Raw genomic sequence first — 19,060 nt, forward strand, 5'->3', positions numbered from 1 at the left:
CACACCAAAATACACATAAACTATGTATGATGAGGATGGGTAAGTGGGAAGACTTAAAGGCATTGAAGTCTCGCCCCAAACTGTGTGCCACGCTCTGAAAAAGTTAACTTTCCGTTGCTTGCAAGTGAAGTTTTCTTCTTGTCGCTAGAAAATGCAGACAGTAACGTCATACCTTGTTATCTTTTATCTAGACCTGAGATGTCCATCGCTGCTTATGAACACTGTGTTGTGGGTATTGACCGTAGCTGTATGTATTGACCATACACTAGTGTCTAATTACAGACAGTAGCAAGCTGTGAGTGTATTTTCTGGGATCGATGGTGGTGTCTAACACTTCTGTTACACCTCATTCGAAACTAGGTCAGATTACCAGCATGAGACGTTTTTTTTGTGCGGGAGTCTTCACACCCTTTAACTGGACAATATAAAAAGATTGGCGGTGATGAATACAGTAGTCTTGGCAGACATCTGCCAGACGTTATATCAAAAATGTTTGTTTTTGATTTCTGGACTGAATGCAGTGGCGGCGGAACCGGGGGGCTTGGGGGGGCTCAGCCCCCCCAATAAAAAAGTTGAGGGGGCAAATGCATGATAAGCCCCCCCAATATTTACCAAGGCTCCGAAACGTGCATCTGCCCATTTTTCAATGCATACTTGTCGATCTGTCCGATGCACATGTATACTGTATAGGTGTAATAATTTTAGTAATTGCTGGGGGACCCTCGGCCCGTCCCCTGGCTATAGACCACATTGTCACCCCAACCGCGTCTTCACGCCCCGTGAAAAGTGGAAGCAGTGAGTGTGAGTACCGGTAAGCGTAACACAACTTCCTCTTAGGCCAATGACTTGCCTCATTTCAGCCAGTTCTCCAACATCCCCTAACTTAGTGGCGGAGCGTCCATATATACAGTCAGGGGGCGGATGCCCCCCCCCCCCTGACGGACTCAAATGGACTGCTGGCGCCCTTTTCAGCTTTTCACTACTTTTTACTTATTCGCGATTTTTGACTATTTTATTGCGCTCTCATATACCTATTGACATTTGTCATATTCTGTTGGTGTAATTTTCCGACAAAATGGCGACGACACCTATTTATTCTCCGTTTATCTGCAAATTAGCAAGGCCCCGGAAAGGGTCATTTCCTGCAATCTAGGGAGTATCTTTACTCAAAAATTTTCTGTACGCTCCGCGCCAACCTGTGGTGGCGCTCCGCTTAGATAGTGTCGAAAGCGCCCCTACAGACCATTCTTGCCCTCCATGACCAATACCCTAGCTCCGCCACTGCCCTTACTACACTCAAAACATCTTTGCGAGTACGCTACGAGTAATAGCTACTCTCTTAAAAAAACCATCGAATATACAAATTACAATGTTTTTACAGACTTTTACGTGCAATCTGAGAAATTGCAGGCTTGAGACCCATATTTTAGGGCTAGGTATTCGCAGTATAAAACACTCGGAAAGTGCCGTTTCCGGCCATCTGGGGGTTTGAAAAAACCCAAAATTTTCTTGTACGCTCCGCGCCAACCGATAGTGGCGCTCCGCTTAGATAGTCTCCACACTTTAGCCCCCCCCAATAATTTTTCCATTCCGCCGCGCCTGACTGAATGAATAAGAACTGTAATGCAAACAGTTAAAATACAAACAGTAATGGAAACAATTTACACCGTTTTAGACATACCATTTAAGGTTAAGGTGTCTAGTATTCTTTGGCACGTTTACAGGGAGTCTAAGAAGTAGGTAAATGTGTGTAATTAAAGAGAGATACACTTTGTGCGATGTACTGACCTGTTAGAGCGTTGAGAACGAAAACACTCTCTTCAGGAATGTTTTGAATCATCTGTGACAATAAAAAGATAAATACATGAAACCTAAACATTTGTGTATATTAAGAATTACATGACAAACATGATGACCTTTGACACACACCTCTACAGACCTGTGATATGAAAACATATCGTAACAGGAAGTTAAGAAACCTGGCATACACAACTCATAACACAGTTTCAACAATATACCATGCCCCCACCCAGTTCCCCTTCACTTAAAAGGTTTAATATTATAAAAATATATGTATACATGAACAAATATGAATTTTGCCAAATAAAAAAAAATGAAAAAAAAGGACACCAGGATAATGACTTTATATGTTTGATGTAACAATAAACTTAAACATGAAAAATGCTGATAATGATATTAACAACCAATGGGGTGTTGATGTAATTGGATCAAGTTGCTTCTCCTATGTTCTGATTGGTTTAAACATACAACACGACAGTTTCACGGAAATGAAACAAGATAGCCAAGAATACTGACTGAGGTAGAATTTTGCAGACCTTACTACATCAACAACACGATTACCATGAAAGTGTCTCGGCACCAAAATGTTTGGAATCTGAAAATGTCTCACACAGCGATCTAGTCTGACGAATCGCAATCATCATATCTTGCACACTCATTGTTAGGTCGGAGATATTATCGTTAACATGGCAACCAAACACAAGAAAGAGGTTCAGAAAGGTTCAACCTAACAATACACAATGTTAGGGGCATGAAAAATATTTGTAATAAAGTACCTCATTGCTGACAATGACACGTATTCCGGTTGGACCCTGTCTCAAAACCCGAGATATTTTGTGCGCTGGCTCCTCATAGAGGGCGGCAAGCTTCTCCTTCAACTCGCTCATGAGAGGTCGATCCAGGTAGAGGGCATGATAAACTGCGATGGAGCGAGAAAACAAAAACACAAATCCGTGAAAAAATACTCAAAAGAAATTGATAAATACAATTTTTTGAGAACAACCTAGAACCGAATGAGGGAGTAACTTACAAGTGACTTTATGGTTGGATTCATATCGAAGGTTTATTTAGAATGAAAGGTTTCCAATATATGTATCTAGTATGTGTGAAAACTACATCTCTGAGTGCTGTTCACACTCACTTAATATAACACCAACAAATCTTGTCATTTAGGTAAGCTGTTAGTGCATAATCTCCATGGTAATCAAAACAAGTAAAATATTTCTCTTAAATTCTAACAATTTCATTCTTGTTACAAAATTCTGTTGAGCCGATATTGATTGCTCACAGATGTAGCTGATAAAAGCATATCTAATGTTCACTATGAGAGAGAAAGAGAGTAAAATGTTAATATTTTTATAGCCTGTGTAAATGTCTGTGGGCCTAACGTTTCGATCCTAGCAGGATCTTCTTCATAGACTTAATTTCATTCTCTTACACAGGTATTTTAGTGGGTAAGCAGATTTGCTAAACAGTTTTTGTTATACTTTATTTTGATTAATAGCCTAACAGCAGTTGCAAGCTAGATACACCACAGCCTAGCCTTATTTTGGACGTGTTAATATCAGAGAAAATAGCTGCCATTGGCAACAAGAAATTTGGCTAACAAACAGCTGAATGCATCTTTTTTTTTTGAGCAAAACAAATTAATAGTCTCTGGTGAAATCAAACGGAAACAAATTTGAAAAGAGCTTGTATTTACTACTACAAACATTAATAGATAGCGAAACATTCACACATTTCCTTGTTCAACTGATTACCTACATGATGAAACCAAACAAATATCAAATGAGCAGCTCAAATATCAGATAACAAAATTGGCTTCAAACTACTTCCTGGGTGAAATGAACTATAATTATTTTGATATTTGAACCTAAGTATGATTTCCAAAAGTGATACTCATATAAAAAAACAATTTCTTTGATATTCAAACTATTTATAACTAGTTAAATATGCCCAGCCACGCATATGATCAATTCATGTTTGCTTCCCTCCTGTACAATAAAGATTTGTGGAGGAAACCGAAACCGATGCTTTTCAAATGAATAAAATTCTAGACTTTTTTTTTAGCATGCTGTAGTCAATCACATTTAATTTACGCTGTTAACTTTATCTCACTCGCTTGCATAAGTCATACCATATATGAAGAAGTATTTATTGAAAAAAATAAACATCAGTTTGTCTTTACAATATTGCAAGACTTTCATTCAAAAATTCCTATTTTGCTGAAGAATTTGATTTACTTAATAACTTAAAACATGAAAACCGTACTTACCCGGCTGTTGTTCTTGGCAAACGTAAATGGTGAGCTTTGGTCGTACATGTCTGTGTGCATAGAAGCAAAGAATACATAGTGCTTAATACCCTGCATTACATAGGAAATACATAGATGATACTATGCTGAACTTTGAATCGCCAATGATGTGACTAACAACTCCACAACAACTTTCACAATTTTTTCAAAGCTGTGTTTGGAATGACAGGCCTGTAAGAATTACACAACTTTAGCCCACTTGCTAAAAGTGCAACTACTTAAAATAGTCTACTTGATAAAATCAAGTTCATATTTTCCTCATATCAGTTACTGTATGGATTTTGATGTTTATTCTGTTTATATCTACTAGCAGAAAGATGCAAGTGGCTTTGTTTTCTACTGAAAAACCACCCACCAAAACCCACTTGCAATTTACCAGTAAACGGATGGAATAAATAGAGAGAATTTTGAGGCCTGCATGTGGGAGTATTATGAGATATATCAGAAAAGTGTATATACTGAGGTGAAGAAAAAAAAAAAAATTAATATGTACCAAGCACAAAGCAACAATACAAGAAATGAGAAGCTTTGGGATTCCTTGCCATACAATTTGCCTAACTTATCTGACTAATGTAGAGCAAGTGAGTTACCTTGTGGGCATCAACCATGTCATTCACTCATAAGGAATTTGAAGTATTGAATTTTAGACCAAAATGTTTCAATATCCAAAAAGAACAGTCTTCCTATGTCATTTATATACATACAGTTTAATAATTTTGAGTTGCAAGTCCCTTTCATAATTGTTGAGAGTTACATGACATTGTGTATACATTGTGAAATATTATTGAAGAAATGGCTAATTTTTCCACCGTTTGAGATCACCTTTTGACCCCTTGGGCCAGTTTGTGCCCATTTGAGATAACCTGCTGACCCCTTGAATCTCAGAGGGTGAAAACTGAGGAGGTTTAAGTGCATGTTTAACGTAAGAGTATGAAGCCTGAAGCAGATTTCATTACTTGGATTCCATTTTGGAGTTATCATTTTCAAACGGTTTTCAGTTTTGATGCCTGTTGACCTCACATGACCTTTGACCTCTACCAATTGCAATAGGATTCTTGCACTCATCAAGCTAGATCTACATACTACAGATTAAGTTCAAGAAAGATGAACTTCTTTTGCTATGGTGTATACAAGATTTTCAGACTTTCACTTAAATGTTTACTGCAAATGACCTTTGAACTCCACCAATTTCAATTGGATTTCTTGTACTCAACATGCTGAAAGTATATACCATGTATGAAGTTCAACAAAGATGTACTTTTTGAGTTATCGTGTTCACAAATATTTGAGACTTTGACCTCTGTTGACCCCTAAATGACCATTGAACTTCACAGAAAACAATAACTTTCTTGTACTCAATACGACGGATCCACACATCAAGTATGAAGCTAACCCACAATTTACATTTTGAGTTACTGTGTTTACAAGCAAGTGTCACATACACACACTACAGTATCTATCACCATCATATAGATTCCTTTTGCCTCTGGCAAGGAATATCAAATTCAACCAAACCTTCAATAAAATGAGCTAGAAGAAACTGCATTTTTGCACAAAATATGAACTTCAGGTAAATATTACCATCACAAATTTCTCCAGACATGACTTGACCAAAGTATTTGCAACATTTTATTATCTCAGGAGACTTGACTCACCTGCCTTGCAGAGCATTGTTGAGCCTAATCCCATCAGCAGCACCCATGATATGAATTAAATCATCTTTGGCAAGTCGTAATAAGTCGGCACCTGAGGAGAAAATAGGTAAAAGAAGACTTGAGACATGACTTTGTAAGATATCAAGTACGACCATCCACATCAATTTTACTGAAGGGAGGTCAAATACTAATAAAATCTACGAATATTATTCAGGGATGAGCCTGGGGTAAAAAAAAATCACAGAACTTTGCCAAAATTGCGGTATAGGATCCAGTTTTGCATATGATACAGTGTGTTAGGATAATAGTTTCTGTCCCCCTGCAGGTTGGATATCCATAGGTAATGAAAAACATGGGAACGATGGATCAAATGATACAACGCTGTTGTTAGAAATTCACAGAAGGGGGACTGCACAATAATGAATATAAATCAACAATTTACCTGAAAAGTTTTGGAATAACTTGCAGTAGTTGTGGAAACGATTTAGTTTCAGCCAGTTGGTGGTTTCGTCGATGGTGCTGTTTGGATGTAGGGGTTCCTGCGGTACAGAATATGATTACGTTGAGTTATTTAAAACAGATTAATATTTGGAGTAGTGTTGTGAAATGTTTGGTAAACAAATACGAACAGTCTACGGTTAAAAATGTTTTTTTTTTGAGTGGACAATAGCCCATGAAGATTGACATAAGTCAAGAGCTAATATAGGCTGTGAGGCACTATAAGAGAAATCCACATGGGCCAATCAGTGGTTCAAAGCAGCTTAGGAACTACTGACGGGTGGGGGGTCGCTGGCCCCCTCAGCCCAGAAGCGCACCTTAGCGGTGCGGTGGGAGGTGTGCACTATACATGACCTAAACTGAAAGCATTCGGAGATTCAGAACAGTTAAGAACAGTCCAGATGGCAGATGAACACTTCTCGGTCAAGGATCGGGTGATCAGTGCCTATAAAATACACCACCCACTCCCCTTCTGTTGTATATAATAACCAGAATGAAAACATTTCATGGTTCCTTGCTGCTGTTCATTAGTTCCATTCATAGGGAAATTTCTAACAAAGCCCTAATACAACAACAGTAATTTATGCTCACAAACTTTTGTTGCCAAAGTAATGCTAAGCCCTGATATCAATTGCAACACACATCAGTGTGTGAAGACTATCTACCATTATCATCATACCAAGTTTGACGAAATTCCGACTAGTAATAGTAGCCAAGTAATTGCAATTTGGAGTATTTCATGTTTGACCCCATGACCTCATTAATATTCATGAAATGAGCACCAACATCAACAGGGATAATCTACTTACTATGGGCCACCCACTCACCAAGTATGGTAATGATTGGTCATTCCCTTGTTGAGTTATTGTGCATACAAACTTTTCATAACGAAATAATGCTAGGCCCCCCCCCCCCCCTTATAAACATGCATGATATCAATTGCAACACACATCAGTGTGTGGAGACTATCTACCAATATCATCATACCAAGTTTGACGAAATTCCAATAAATAGCAGCTAAGTTATTGCAACTTGGGAGTTTTTCACGTTTGACCCGTGACCTCATTAATATTTTTTAACTTTGACCTCGTATAACTTCGCACACGAAGGTCACACTGGGGTCAACCTATTGACATTTATGATCAGAAGGCACCTTTGACATCTGAAAATAGCATCGAAACTAAAAATCCCCAAAACACGAAAAGGTCACCAGAGGTCAAATTGAGGTCAAGGGTCACCCAGATGCGGGTTGACAACTGGATTACATTGAAGCAACTCCCAACCTTAACAGACAGTTCGTTCTCAAGTTATCACAAAAATACTAGTTTTTTATCATTAATTGACCTTTGGTGACCTCGGATCACATGACCGTTAAGTTTGAAATATTCCCCTATACCATTTGCAACTTGTCCCAAAATATCAACCGTGTCACACCTTGGAACTGAGAGTTATTGCATTAAATGTCTGAAAATTAACTTTGACCTCGTATAACTCCGCACTCGAAGGTCACACGGGGGTCAACCCATTGACATTTATGATCAGAAGGTACCTTTGACATCTGAAAATAGCATCGAAACTGTAAAAATCCCCAAAACATGAAAAGGTCACCAGAGGTCAAATTGAGGTCAAGGGTCACCCAGATGTGGGTCGACAATTGGATTAAATTGAAGCAACTCCCAACCCTAACGGACAATTCGTTCTCAAGTTATCGCAAAAATACTAGTTTTTTATCATTAATTGACCTTTGGTGACCTCGGATCACATGACCGTTAACTTTGAAAATATTCCCCTATACCATTTGCAACTTGTCCCAAAATATCAACCGTGTCACACCTTGGAACTGGGAATTATTGCACTAAATGTCTGAAAATTTACTTTGACCTCATAAAACTTCACACACAAAGGTCACCTGGGGTAAACCTATTGACATTTTTGATTGGTGAGACGTGAATATAGCATCAAAACTGTAAAAATTCAAACATTTTTTTCTTTGCCCATTTTCTCACCGAAATTACTAGTTTTTTAACATTAATTGACCTTTGATGACCTTGGATCACATGACCGTTAAGTTTGAAAATATTCCTCTATACCATTTGCAACTTGTCCCAAAATATCAACCTTGTTACACCTTGGCCCTGGGAGTTATTGCATTAAATGTCTGAAAATTAACTTTGACCTTGTATAACTTTACACACAAAGGTCACCCGGGTGTCAACCCATTGACATTTTTGATCGGAAGGTACCTTTGATATCCAAATCTAGCATCAAAACCAAACATTTTCTTTTTCGCCCGTTTTCTCCCAAACTAAGCACATTTTTTCTAATGTGACCTTTGACCTTTTGACCTTGGTTTCAAATGTAGTTTGATCTGCTGATTCCAAAAATCAACACGATAAGTCTGTACAGCCATCCTAACTCTGACCGAAAACTTTGACCCCATATAAGTTCGCACACAAAGGTCACACGGGGGTCAACCTATCGATATTTATGATCGGAAGGTACCTTTGACATCTGAAAATAGCATCGAAACTGTAAAAATCCCCAAAACATGAAAAGGTCACCAGAGGTCAAATTGAGGTCAAGGGTCACCCAGATGTGGGTCGACAATTGGATTACACTGAAGCAACTCCCAACCCTAACGGACAATTCGTTCTCAAGTTATCGCAAAAATACTAGTTTTTTAACATTAATTGACCTTTGGTGACCTCAGATCACATGACCGTTAAGTTTCAAAATATTGCCCTAACCAGTTCACAACTTGTCCCAAAATATCAACCTTGTTGCACATTGGCACTGGGAATTATTGCAGTTTTAGTATTTTGGGTTTTTGGACCATAACTGACCTTTGGTGACCTTTGTGGGCACCAAAAACAATAGGGTTCATCTACTCACTATGGGCCACCCACCCACCAAGTTTGATCATGATCAGTCAATCCCTTGTTGAGTTATCGTGCATACAAGCTTAAGCGTCACACACACACACACACACATACACACACACACACGCCAACCTGAATACATAGGTTCCTTTGCTTTCAGCAAGGAACCAAAAAGTGACCTGATGATCTGCAGGTAGGTAATCCAGAAACTTCAAGCGATGAGACTTGGATGTTTAAAGGGTCATGTTAAACAAATACGAACAGTGGACAGATGCAAACTTCTCTCTTGTATATAAGAAGTGACCTGCGATGATTTTTACAAGTCTGCAACGTATCAATAAGTTTCAATAATAATACCTTCCTAAAGTTGAATGAATCGGCCTTACTATTTCATAGGCAGATGGTGGTCCTGCACAGCCGTTGGTATTGTGGAGAGGTGTGGAGTGGAAGGAGTTCCGAAGAGGAGAATGATGGGAAAATGAACTGCGGATAATAAAATCAAGAATTTATGAAACACATGAGTCCGACAAATGTTATCCAAAGTCCCTTGTGGAGCTGATAGTTAGACCCTCAAGGTTTTCCTTTGCCCATAGCGAGTCAGTGAAGATTTTTCAAATGGTCTTCAGGTTATGTTAATCCATAAAATACTTGCTGAGGAATTTTTTTAGTGAAATCTCACACATTTGAACATGTCTGGAACTTTTCCATGTTGGATGGATGTGAATTAGAAAGATAAACATGATTTAGTGTAAAGAGACATAGTGATGTCTGTCAGTACGCTATACCACACTGACAAACAATAGAATCTTTGTGTCTGTCAATGTTCAATTCACCATCGGTGAATTCAACAAATAAGCAAATCATGCAGACGTGCACCTGTTTCTTACGTTTCACTTTGTAACAAATGGAGAAGTGCTCGCTGCAAATAGTCTTTGATTTGATAAACGTAGGTTTATCAGATATCATACAACAGATATATTTGACTGCAGGGAACAGCCTATCATGTCAATACTACCATGGCTAACCCAGTAATGTAGCATGGAGCAACAGGGCCCCACAGTGTCACAACCGAAATGTGTCCTCAAAGGAGAGCCCACATTCAGCCATGGCCCTCCATGGTTTTGGCTTTAGTAAGCATTATTTTTTGGCAACTTTAGACGTCCGAATATGGTACTCTCATGCTTTCGCAGACAGGGTTTCTTTTTAATTTCTACTTTTGGGTCCTTGACACTGGGCCCCCCCCCTGGGCCCCTGGAGTTTGCACAGGCAGCATCAGCCTAGATACACCACTGAGTTAACCCTTTTTTAGCCTTAAGTAAAAGAATCGAAGGTTAAAGTTTTCACGCCACACACTGGTCAGCGGAATCATGCCTTTTTCTGATAAGTCAGTCCAAGTGTTTTAACTTGGTTTAGAAATGTACCAGAATTTCTAAAGGTGTTGGAGATCTGTTTTTACATAAATTCAACAATGCAGAGTACACTGTCTCAAGTGGTAAGACTGTTACACTCCTCAGGCCATCAGCTTCTCTAATTCATTATATTCCTTCCCAACCATCCACTTTCTCCAGCAACATTTTATCCAACTAACCATCTATCGGTCCGTCAGTCTGTGTGAAAACAATTACTCCGTTCAGAATGCTGTGTTACACATCTTCCTCTCAACTGCGAGACGACATGAAGTTTCTTGTTAGATGTAGTGAAAAATTGTTTTGGAAAAACGACAATTCGTTTCGCTATTTACAACCTTTTTATTTAAAAAGACGTACCTATCCACAGAAGAAAAACTAGTCTGGTCCATGACACTGTGATTGTTAGAAGGCACTGGAGGAGGTCTGTTGTTATATGGTTCACACTGTTGGTAGAAAAAAAAATTATTCTCTGAGAAAACTAGGCAAAATTTGCTGCCCAGAGCTGGTCGCAAACTGCCCGACTGATCATGACTCAAATCGAATCGTTCGTAGAGACCTAGATTTACGATTGTCGTGAAGACCCGCGGTCTCAAAACCGACCTGTGCACACTGAACTACTGAAAGGCGCACACAACAACTGTTTGCTGTTAACATATATAAAGCTCGGTTAGATGACGTGCAAATTTATTACCCTGTGATTGGTTACAATTGGTAAAGTATGGTAGTTTGATTCAAGTAACACCGAACACCGCACGACTGCCAGTCGAGAAAACGCTATTGTTCAGTTTACCCGACCGAAGCCTACGTGACTTAAAACTGGCGATATCCTGATCGTTCATCTAATCAAGTAGGGCCATGATCAGTAGGGCCATGATCAGTAGGGCCATGAATCGTAGCTGATCTTATGACTGTTTGCAACATAAGCACATAACACTAACTGATTGCTTTAGTGAGGTGGTGGTGGGTGGGAGGGGTCGGGGTAGGAGAGGGGGGATCTCATATAAGCTTTCTAACTGTGTAACACATAACTGCTAGTACGTTTCATTTCCGCTGACGTTATCCTCTTCAGAAATCTCATCCAGCCAAATCCATAAAGCAAAGCTGACTTAAAATTTTCCTTTTGGCTCAACAAATTATTAAAGTTTATTAAATATTCTTTTAGAAATTTTAATATCTCCTGCCTCCCCCCCTCCCCCTTCCTCCAAGAAAGGGAAAAAAAGAGAAAGATATTTTTTCAAATGCATCCATTGATACTTTTCAGAAATGTGAACATCCTCTTTGGAAAAATAATTTGTTTGATTTTCTCAAAAAACATGAATAAATAAATATCATCAATGTCTTCCAATCACCATAATGATTACTTTCATTATTAATATAATTGATATATAAGATGCTATTTGGGTTGCTGTCATATTTACATATTGATACATGAACCTTACATGCAAACCTTACGTATGGTACTGTATTGTCAAAAGGACAGTCCTGCCCGCTGTTAGGTCAAAGGTTAGCTTACCTGTTTCAGGACTGTACAATCATAAGAAGGCTGGTATTTAGCTTTCTCGTCAGGACTTTTCTTTTCCATCCTGTCTCTGTCTGTTTTGTGCTTACGATCTGCTCCTTTCGGCTAGTGAAAAACATACGATTGAACTTAGTGGCGATACAAAAGACAAAGAAAAATTATCAAATAAGAAAAAAAGATTGTCTTATCATCGTCGTCATTATTGTTGTAAGATATCCAGAATCTATCAAAGTTTAACTTGATGTGACTGCAAACTATCAGCAGAACTCACAATTCTCTGCGATTCGGGCAGACTGAAGTAACAGCTTAATCCTTCAGGTGTGTTTTTGTCTTTTGATTTATGGTGACGTATGCGGCTACTGGACTGTGACAAACGCATCGCTAAATGCATCTTTTATGGTTAAACATCTCTCTCAGAATGAATATCAAAATGTGACAGGACATTTGAAGAATATATAAACACATTTTAGCTTCTTCTTATTGCACACAGGACCTTACATCAGAGCTAAGCTATACTAACACATCCTTTACTGTTTCAAGGCTGCTGTTTGCTGTGCTAAATATACATAACTGAGAAGCTCTCAATTAAAACTAAGAATAATGCGCTTTGATGTAACCCCTTTGAATCAAATTATCTACATATATATACATATATAGTCATATAGGCTCTCATCTTAGAGTTTTCTTATTCTGTGGGCTTATGTTTGTGTGCAGGTTGGGGGGGGGGGGGTAGAGTTCATCATGGGTCACTTCAAATACTTTGAGAATATATTTCTATCTAGTTTAACTTGAATGCTACAATGCTTACACTAAAAAGAAAGGATTCCTCAATAGGTTAAACCCATTTGGTTGATCTTTTTAGTCAAAATGGCACCTGTGTTAATTTTTCTTCTTGTTTTTTGTGTGTGTGTGTGTGTGTGTGAATAACAAAAAGGTGGGGGGAGGGGGGTGGGAGGTGGGGTTGAATATTGTCATCAGTCATTTAAAATTCTTCATGAATATGTTATGATATAGCTTAACACTCCAATCCTTACACTAAGAAACAAAATGCTTCCATCTGCGGATAGAAAACATTCAGCTGTTCTCCTAAATTAGTTAACAAAAAGATTAAAGAAAGAGATTTACCTTAAAGACCTTAATCTGGCAGCTGGCGGAGAATAGATGAATATCACTGCTGTTTTCCTGGAGGAAACTGTCTACGTGAATACGAAACACTACCCCCTTTTCACCTCCGTGTTTCTTAGCTGTGAATTCTGTGCTGATGCAGTTAACCTGTCAAGATTAATAGCCATCAGAGATTAATTTAAAAAAAAAAATTTACTGTTTAATCCATTTTTTAAAATTTCTATACTCGAAAGGAGGAGTATTGTGCCTACCGTGTACTGACTAACCGAGCACCTTTTTGGGTATTCTGTTGTTGGCAATTTGACCCAAATCCGACAAGTCTTGAACATGATATAATTATAATTGATAAAGTAGACGCTCCCCAAGATCAGTTGTTTTCTCATTAAAATGAAGGTTCATCAGTCGGGAGTACTTAACGAAACTGATTCAGTCCACAACATTTTCCAAAGACCAGACACTATTTTTCAATAAGAATAAACAGTATGGAAAATAGCAAATTGGACATTTGTTTCAATGCTTTGGACTTACTGCATTACTTGAAACAAAGCTTGAACAACTTAATCTTAACGACATCTGATTGTCAAGAGATATTTACTACCAAAAGGACAATTAAACTAAAAAATTTGCTCCAAGGCAACTTCTAAAGTTTATTTTTATATCTTGCAATGTTTCAACCAACTCACCAAGACCAATGACATCAACAAATAATAATAATAATAATAATTCTGTGATGATTCCCACCACAAATGCTTATCATCAGATAATAAGTTACTAGGATCTACTTTCAACTTTACCCACCCCCAAGTTACAAGGTTTTATTCTGCAAAAAAAAACAGAATGAAGCTAGATGGTGTGAATATGTGACCTATGTTAAGATGGAACCTAAAACAGTAATAGTGAAAGAAGGTTAAAATTCAAGTCAGTAAAGTGGTTTATGGCTTTGTTATCAAATTATGAGGAAAATTAATAATTTTGAGGAACTAAAATTATAACCTGTGGGAAGTTGGAGACAGTTGGGAGTTGGGGGGGGGGGGGGTGGTGAGGTTGAGAGGATAAGTGAGTTGATGGCTCAGGGTGAAGTAAGGGGTAAGAAACTGCTGTGGATCGACATCCTAAATAAATGTAGACCCCTTAAATGTGTGTCCATCACAGGTTCTTCATAATGACATAAAATCATTTTCACAGAGTCATTCAGCAAAGCAGGAATGGGGACGGGGTGATGCTTAAGTTCCTCCTGATCTATGAGGAGACTGAGCAGGCAATAATTAAGTTCTTGAATGTTGTAGAGCAAATCTGCACGTTCTTTCACAAATAATGGTTCCCATGTACACACACGACTACACATCTTTGTGCTTGTATAGCAATTTACCCATTTTGCAGAGCTTTTTGCGGCCCAATTCAACGGATAAATTATTCAATGTGAAGAAATCATTGACCCATGTTTTTTTTTTTCTCTCTTTGTTTTGGGGACATTCAAAAGAATTGAGGCAAGACTGCACACTGAGGATGATAAATTTCTTACAAGTGGCTGACCTAAATTTAACGAGCCGAATTTCCATACATCGTGGCATAAATTAATATTAATTAGCTAATCGCTGACCTTAAAGTAGCATTGGACTGCTTCCTGAGGATCCCAGAGGAACTCAATCATGTTAAGTTCATCTTGGCTGAGGTTGAAGCTGGTGATTCCAAACGTGAGCGGGACATCTATATCCAGTACTCTCTCCCCGAGGTGAGTCTTCTTCCAATCTTGAATTTGTTCCTTCTCTGTGTACTGTAGCCTCTTGTCACTAAACACTACTCGAACTTGAGTCTGTCAAGATAATTATATATACAGTCATATCAATCAGATATCAATAGAGGGCGTGGTGGGGGGGGGGGGGAAGCAAAGGAGGTTGATTACGTGACAAATATCTGTGTCCTGAGTCATGTGTATGTATATATATCTATATATATATATACCAATCTACAGGTAACATCCATTTATTCAAATTGTCAAATAGAAATCATAGTGAAATATTTTGTCAGACGGTTGAAAATAACTAAAAGTGTATGCATAGACGGTGGTCACATGAGGCAAAGGAACTTTGATTTCTCTTCGAGGATCATTTAACTAAGAGAATCTATGAAGTACTTCTGCGTTACTATTAATACATGAAAGAGTCAAAATTACTTGTCTTAGCAATCAGTAGTCTACAAATACTTAATATTCAACAATAAAACTGCCGGATTGCACTCAAAAGTCAACCTACTGTACTTGACATTACTCAGCAGACAACAATACTGAATATTCAACAATAAAATGCTACCAGATTTCTTGACATTACTCAGTAGTCAAGAATACTGATTGATGTCACTAATTGGTGTCACTCAGAAGTGAAACTATGACTGCTGACTTCTAGGCTGGTGCTGGCACCTCCGGAAACTGGCATCACCGGAAACTAGAAATGGATATTTAGGGATCACAGCCCAACAAAGGGCTAACCGTCCATACCTCAGTTTGTAGAGCTAAGGCTTTGTGACCACAAGATCTGGTTCATATCTCATTCTAGATAATTTGAGAGCATTCCTTTATTTTTCCTTTCATTTATTCCCCCCCAGTCATCTTAAACTGAGTAATTGCAGAATGAAGACTGTACAACCTGTATCTGATCCAAACCTATCTTGATGCTGGATTTATCCAGGTCCAGAATCCAACCATTTTAGATAAGAATGTACATGTGTCTTCACACAAACATCTTGTAACTATACATAAACCATGACACTGTACAAGTACACTTAAGGAAGGGAAGCTTTGATTGATTCAGATTTATTTTGAAATTACTACATGCATCAGATAATTTCAGGTAATTATTTTTAAGATGAGACTCACTGTGGGCAGGGAGGCTCGGACATGTCCGGATAATTTCAGGTACTATTGAATTATTTTCAAGATGGGACTCGCTGTGGGTAGGGAGGTCCGGACATGTCCAGATAATTTCAGGTACTGTTGAATTATTTTCAAGATGGACTCGATGTGGGCAGGGAGGTTCGGACATGTCCGGATAATTTCAGGTACTCTTCAATTATTTTCAAGATGGACTCACTGTGGGCAGGGAGGCTCGGACATGTCCGGATAATTTCAGGTACTATTGAATTATTTTTATTATTTTCAAGATGGACTTGCTGTGGATAGGGAGGTCTGGACATGTCCGGATAATTTCAGGTACTGTTGAATTATTTTCAAGATGGACTCGATGTGGGCAGGGAGGTTTGGACATGTCCGGATAATTTCAGGTACTGTTGAATTATTTTCAAGATGGACTCACTGTGGGCAGGGAGGTTCGGACATGTCCGGATAATTTCAGGTACTCTTCAATTATTTTCAAGATGGACTCACTGTGGGCAGGGAGGCTCGGACATGTCCGGATAATTTCAGGTACTATTGAATTATTTTTATTATTTTCAAGATGGACTTGCTGTGGATAGGGAGGTCTGGACATGTCCGGATAATTTCAGGTACTGTTGAATTATTTTCAAGATGGACTCGATGTGGGCAGGGAGGTTTGGACATGTCCGGATAATTTCAGGTACTGTTGAATTATTTTCAAGATGGACTCACTGTGGGCAGGGAGGTTCGGACATGTCCGGATTATTTCAGGTACTCTTCAATTATTTTCAGGATGGACTCACTGTGGCAGGGAGGTTTGGACATGTCCGGATAATTTCAGGTACTGTTGAATTATTTTCAAGATGGACTCACTGTGGGCAGGGAGGTTCGGACATGTCCGGATTATTTCAGGTACTCTTCAATTATTTTCAAGATGGACTCACTGTGGGCAGGGAGGTTCGGACATGTCCGGATTATTTCAGGTACTCTTCAATTATTTTCAAGATGGACTCACTGTGGGCAAGGAGGTTCGGACATGTCCGGATTATTTCAGGTACCCTTCAATTATTTTCAAGATGGACTCACTGTGGCAGGGAGGTTCGGGCATGTCCGGATAATTTCAGGTACTGTTGAATTATTTTCAAGATGAGACTCACTGTGGGCAGGGAGGTTCGGACATGTCCGGATAATTTCAGGTACTGTTGAATTATTTTCAAGATGGACTCACTGTGGGCAGGGAGGTTCGGATATGTCCGGATAATTGCAGGTACTGTTGAATTATTTTCAAGATGGACTCACTGTGGGCAGGAAGGTCCTGCACAAGTCTGTAGACTGTTTTAAGACAACTCTACCTTGATATTCTTTCCCTGGAATTCGTTGACGTTTTCCACCATGCTAATTTTTAACTCATACGGCACCCCTTGATTCAGGTACGTGACGGTCTCTTCGTTGAGTTTACACGCAGGAGATGTCGCAGCACTAAGCAAACATTGAAACCTGTAAAGATATGATTGACAATAAAAAAAACACTCAACAGAAAATAAATACAAAGAAAAACAAGAAGAAAAGGAGAACATAAACCATGGATGCCCAAATAAGTACCTCGTAAATCCAACCTGAACTTTGTCACTAAGCCATTGTAACTAAGGATACTGTGTGATTTAGTAAACCACAATTTAATCGACCCAGCTATCCATTATTGAGCAGCTGTTCTTAATGCTATATTGATTCAAAATATGACCAAACAGTGGTTTGTAACAAGAACGCTGCCCCCCAATTCGAACAGAAGGTCCCTTCTTCCAGTATAGTGCTACAGTAACTTCATCTTTGAAGACTCATGCACTTGATTGACAGGTTGGCTATGTGGACATTAGTCTAACTGGATTAGGTTTTTAAAAGCTTCAGCAGATTGGGCGCTAATAGACTCCTCAGATAGATAGGTAGAAGGTACTTTTGTGAACCAAAAAATCTTTTGGAAAAAACCCCTTGAACAATCAGCCTGTTTTTGACAAGGATATCTGAGGAGATTAACTGAGGAATGAAAACTACCATATTATTTGTGCTTCATTATGCAAAGTACAAGAATGAGGGTTTGTTTCCTGATTCAAATATTTGTCTTGGCCAAAGTGGTTCCATTTGACAATGTTGTTATTGTTGTTTTGCTGAATGCCAAAATGATAAGTTGCCAGTTAATGAGACTTCATTTGAGGAAGAATTTGTCGTGAAAGAAAATACTGACACATATATATAAAGGAGAATGTGCCCAGGATTTCCTGAGTGCTGGGTATACTGATCGCCTTCCTGGGGGAGGGGTTTGAGAATTTTTTCGATTTTTGAAGGTGCTCAGATGTGTAGCTTTTTAAGCACATACACAAGTACTAGTTTTGCTAACAAGTTACATTTTTTTTCAAGTTATGTTGAATATATTGTTAGAAATGTCGGGATTTTAGATGAAAATAGTGCTGGGCGAGATTCACGATTTTTAAGACAGTGCTGGGCGGTAATTTTTAGTGCTGGGCGGGGCCGCCCAGCATGGGCACATCCCTGGATATCAGGTTCATAGACCTTAAAATTCTCACTTTCATGCAGACTATCATGTATGGATGGACATGGCCAATGATTATAGTAGCCTTGAGATGGATATAAACATGACTTTTATCTGTTAGCCATTACTATACCATTCATATCTGAATCCATGGCCTGTGTCAGGTTTTCAATAATGATACAAAATAACTTGGTCATGTTCCCTTTATTACTAGACATGAGACATATCTGTGTGTTCTATACATCAAACTGTGGTCGTGCAATGCCAACTTTTGGTTCAGTTTCTATGAATGTTACAGAAGGCTGTTGGCATTGCCGTTGAGCTCAATGGAATCGAGAAAGACGGCTTGTCGGTGTCATTCAGTTAATAACCCTAAATGAAATACAGTATTGCTCTCGTTGTTCACACATTAATGTGCAGATATCGTGAGGGCTTCGTGGTCAAGTG

At 38.7% G+C, this 19,060-nt stretch overlaps 1 protein-coding gene across 2 annotated transcripts in view; it reads right to left on the minus strand.

Moving 5' to 3' along the window:
- Positions 1–19,060, minus strand: part of LOC139966212 (transcription factor CP2-like) — a 33,531-nt gene that overhangs the window by 7,841 nt on the left and 6,630 nt on the right. For both annotated transcript variants that reach the window (XM_071969011.1, XM_071969012.1), the window contains 11 exons: positions 17,421–17,565; positions 14,800–15,012; positions 13,200–13,346; positions 12,069–12,179; positions 10,913–10,998; positions 9,533–9,629; positions 6,212–6,308; positions 5,770–5,860; positions 4,076–4,125; positions 2,577–2,719; positions 1,789–1,840 (listed from right to left, as the gene is read on the minus strand). In XM_071969011.1, coding sequence (XP_071825112.1) covers positions 1,789–1,840; positions 2,577–2,719; positions 4,076–4,125; positions 5,770–5,860; positions 6,212–6,308; positions 9,533–9,629; positions 10,913–10,998; positions 12,069–12,179; positions 13,200–13,346; positions 14,800–15,012; positions 17,421–17,565 — 1,232 coding nt within the window. The remainder of the gene's footprint in view (positions 1–1,788; positions 1,841–2,576; positions 2,720–4,075; positions 4,126–5,769; positions 5,861–6,211; positions 6,309–9,532; positions 9,630–10,912; positions 10,999–12,068; positions 12,180–13,199; positions 13,347–14,799; positions 15,013–17,420; positions 17,566–19,060) is intronic.

The sequence above is a fragment of the Apostichopus japonicus genome, chromosome 4 (genome assembly GCF_037975245.1).
Source record: "Apostichopus japonicus isolate 1M-3 chromosome 4, ASM3797524v1, whole genome shotgun sequence".
In the NCBI taxonomy this organism is placed as follows: Eukaryota; Metazoa; Echinodermata; class Holothuroidea; order Aspidochirotida; family Stichopodidae; genus Apostichopus; species Apostichopus japonicus.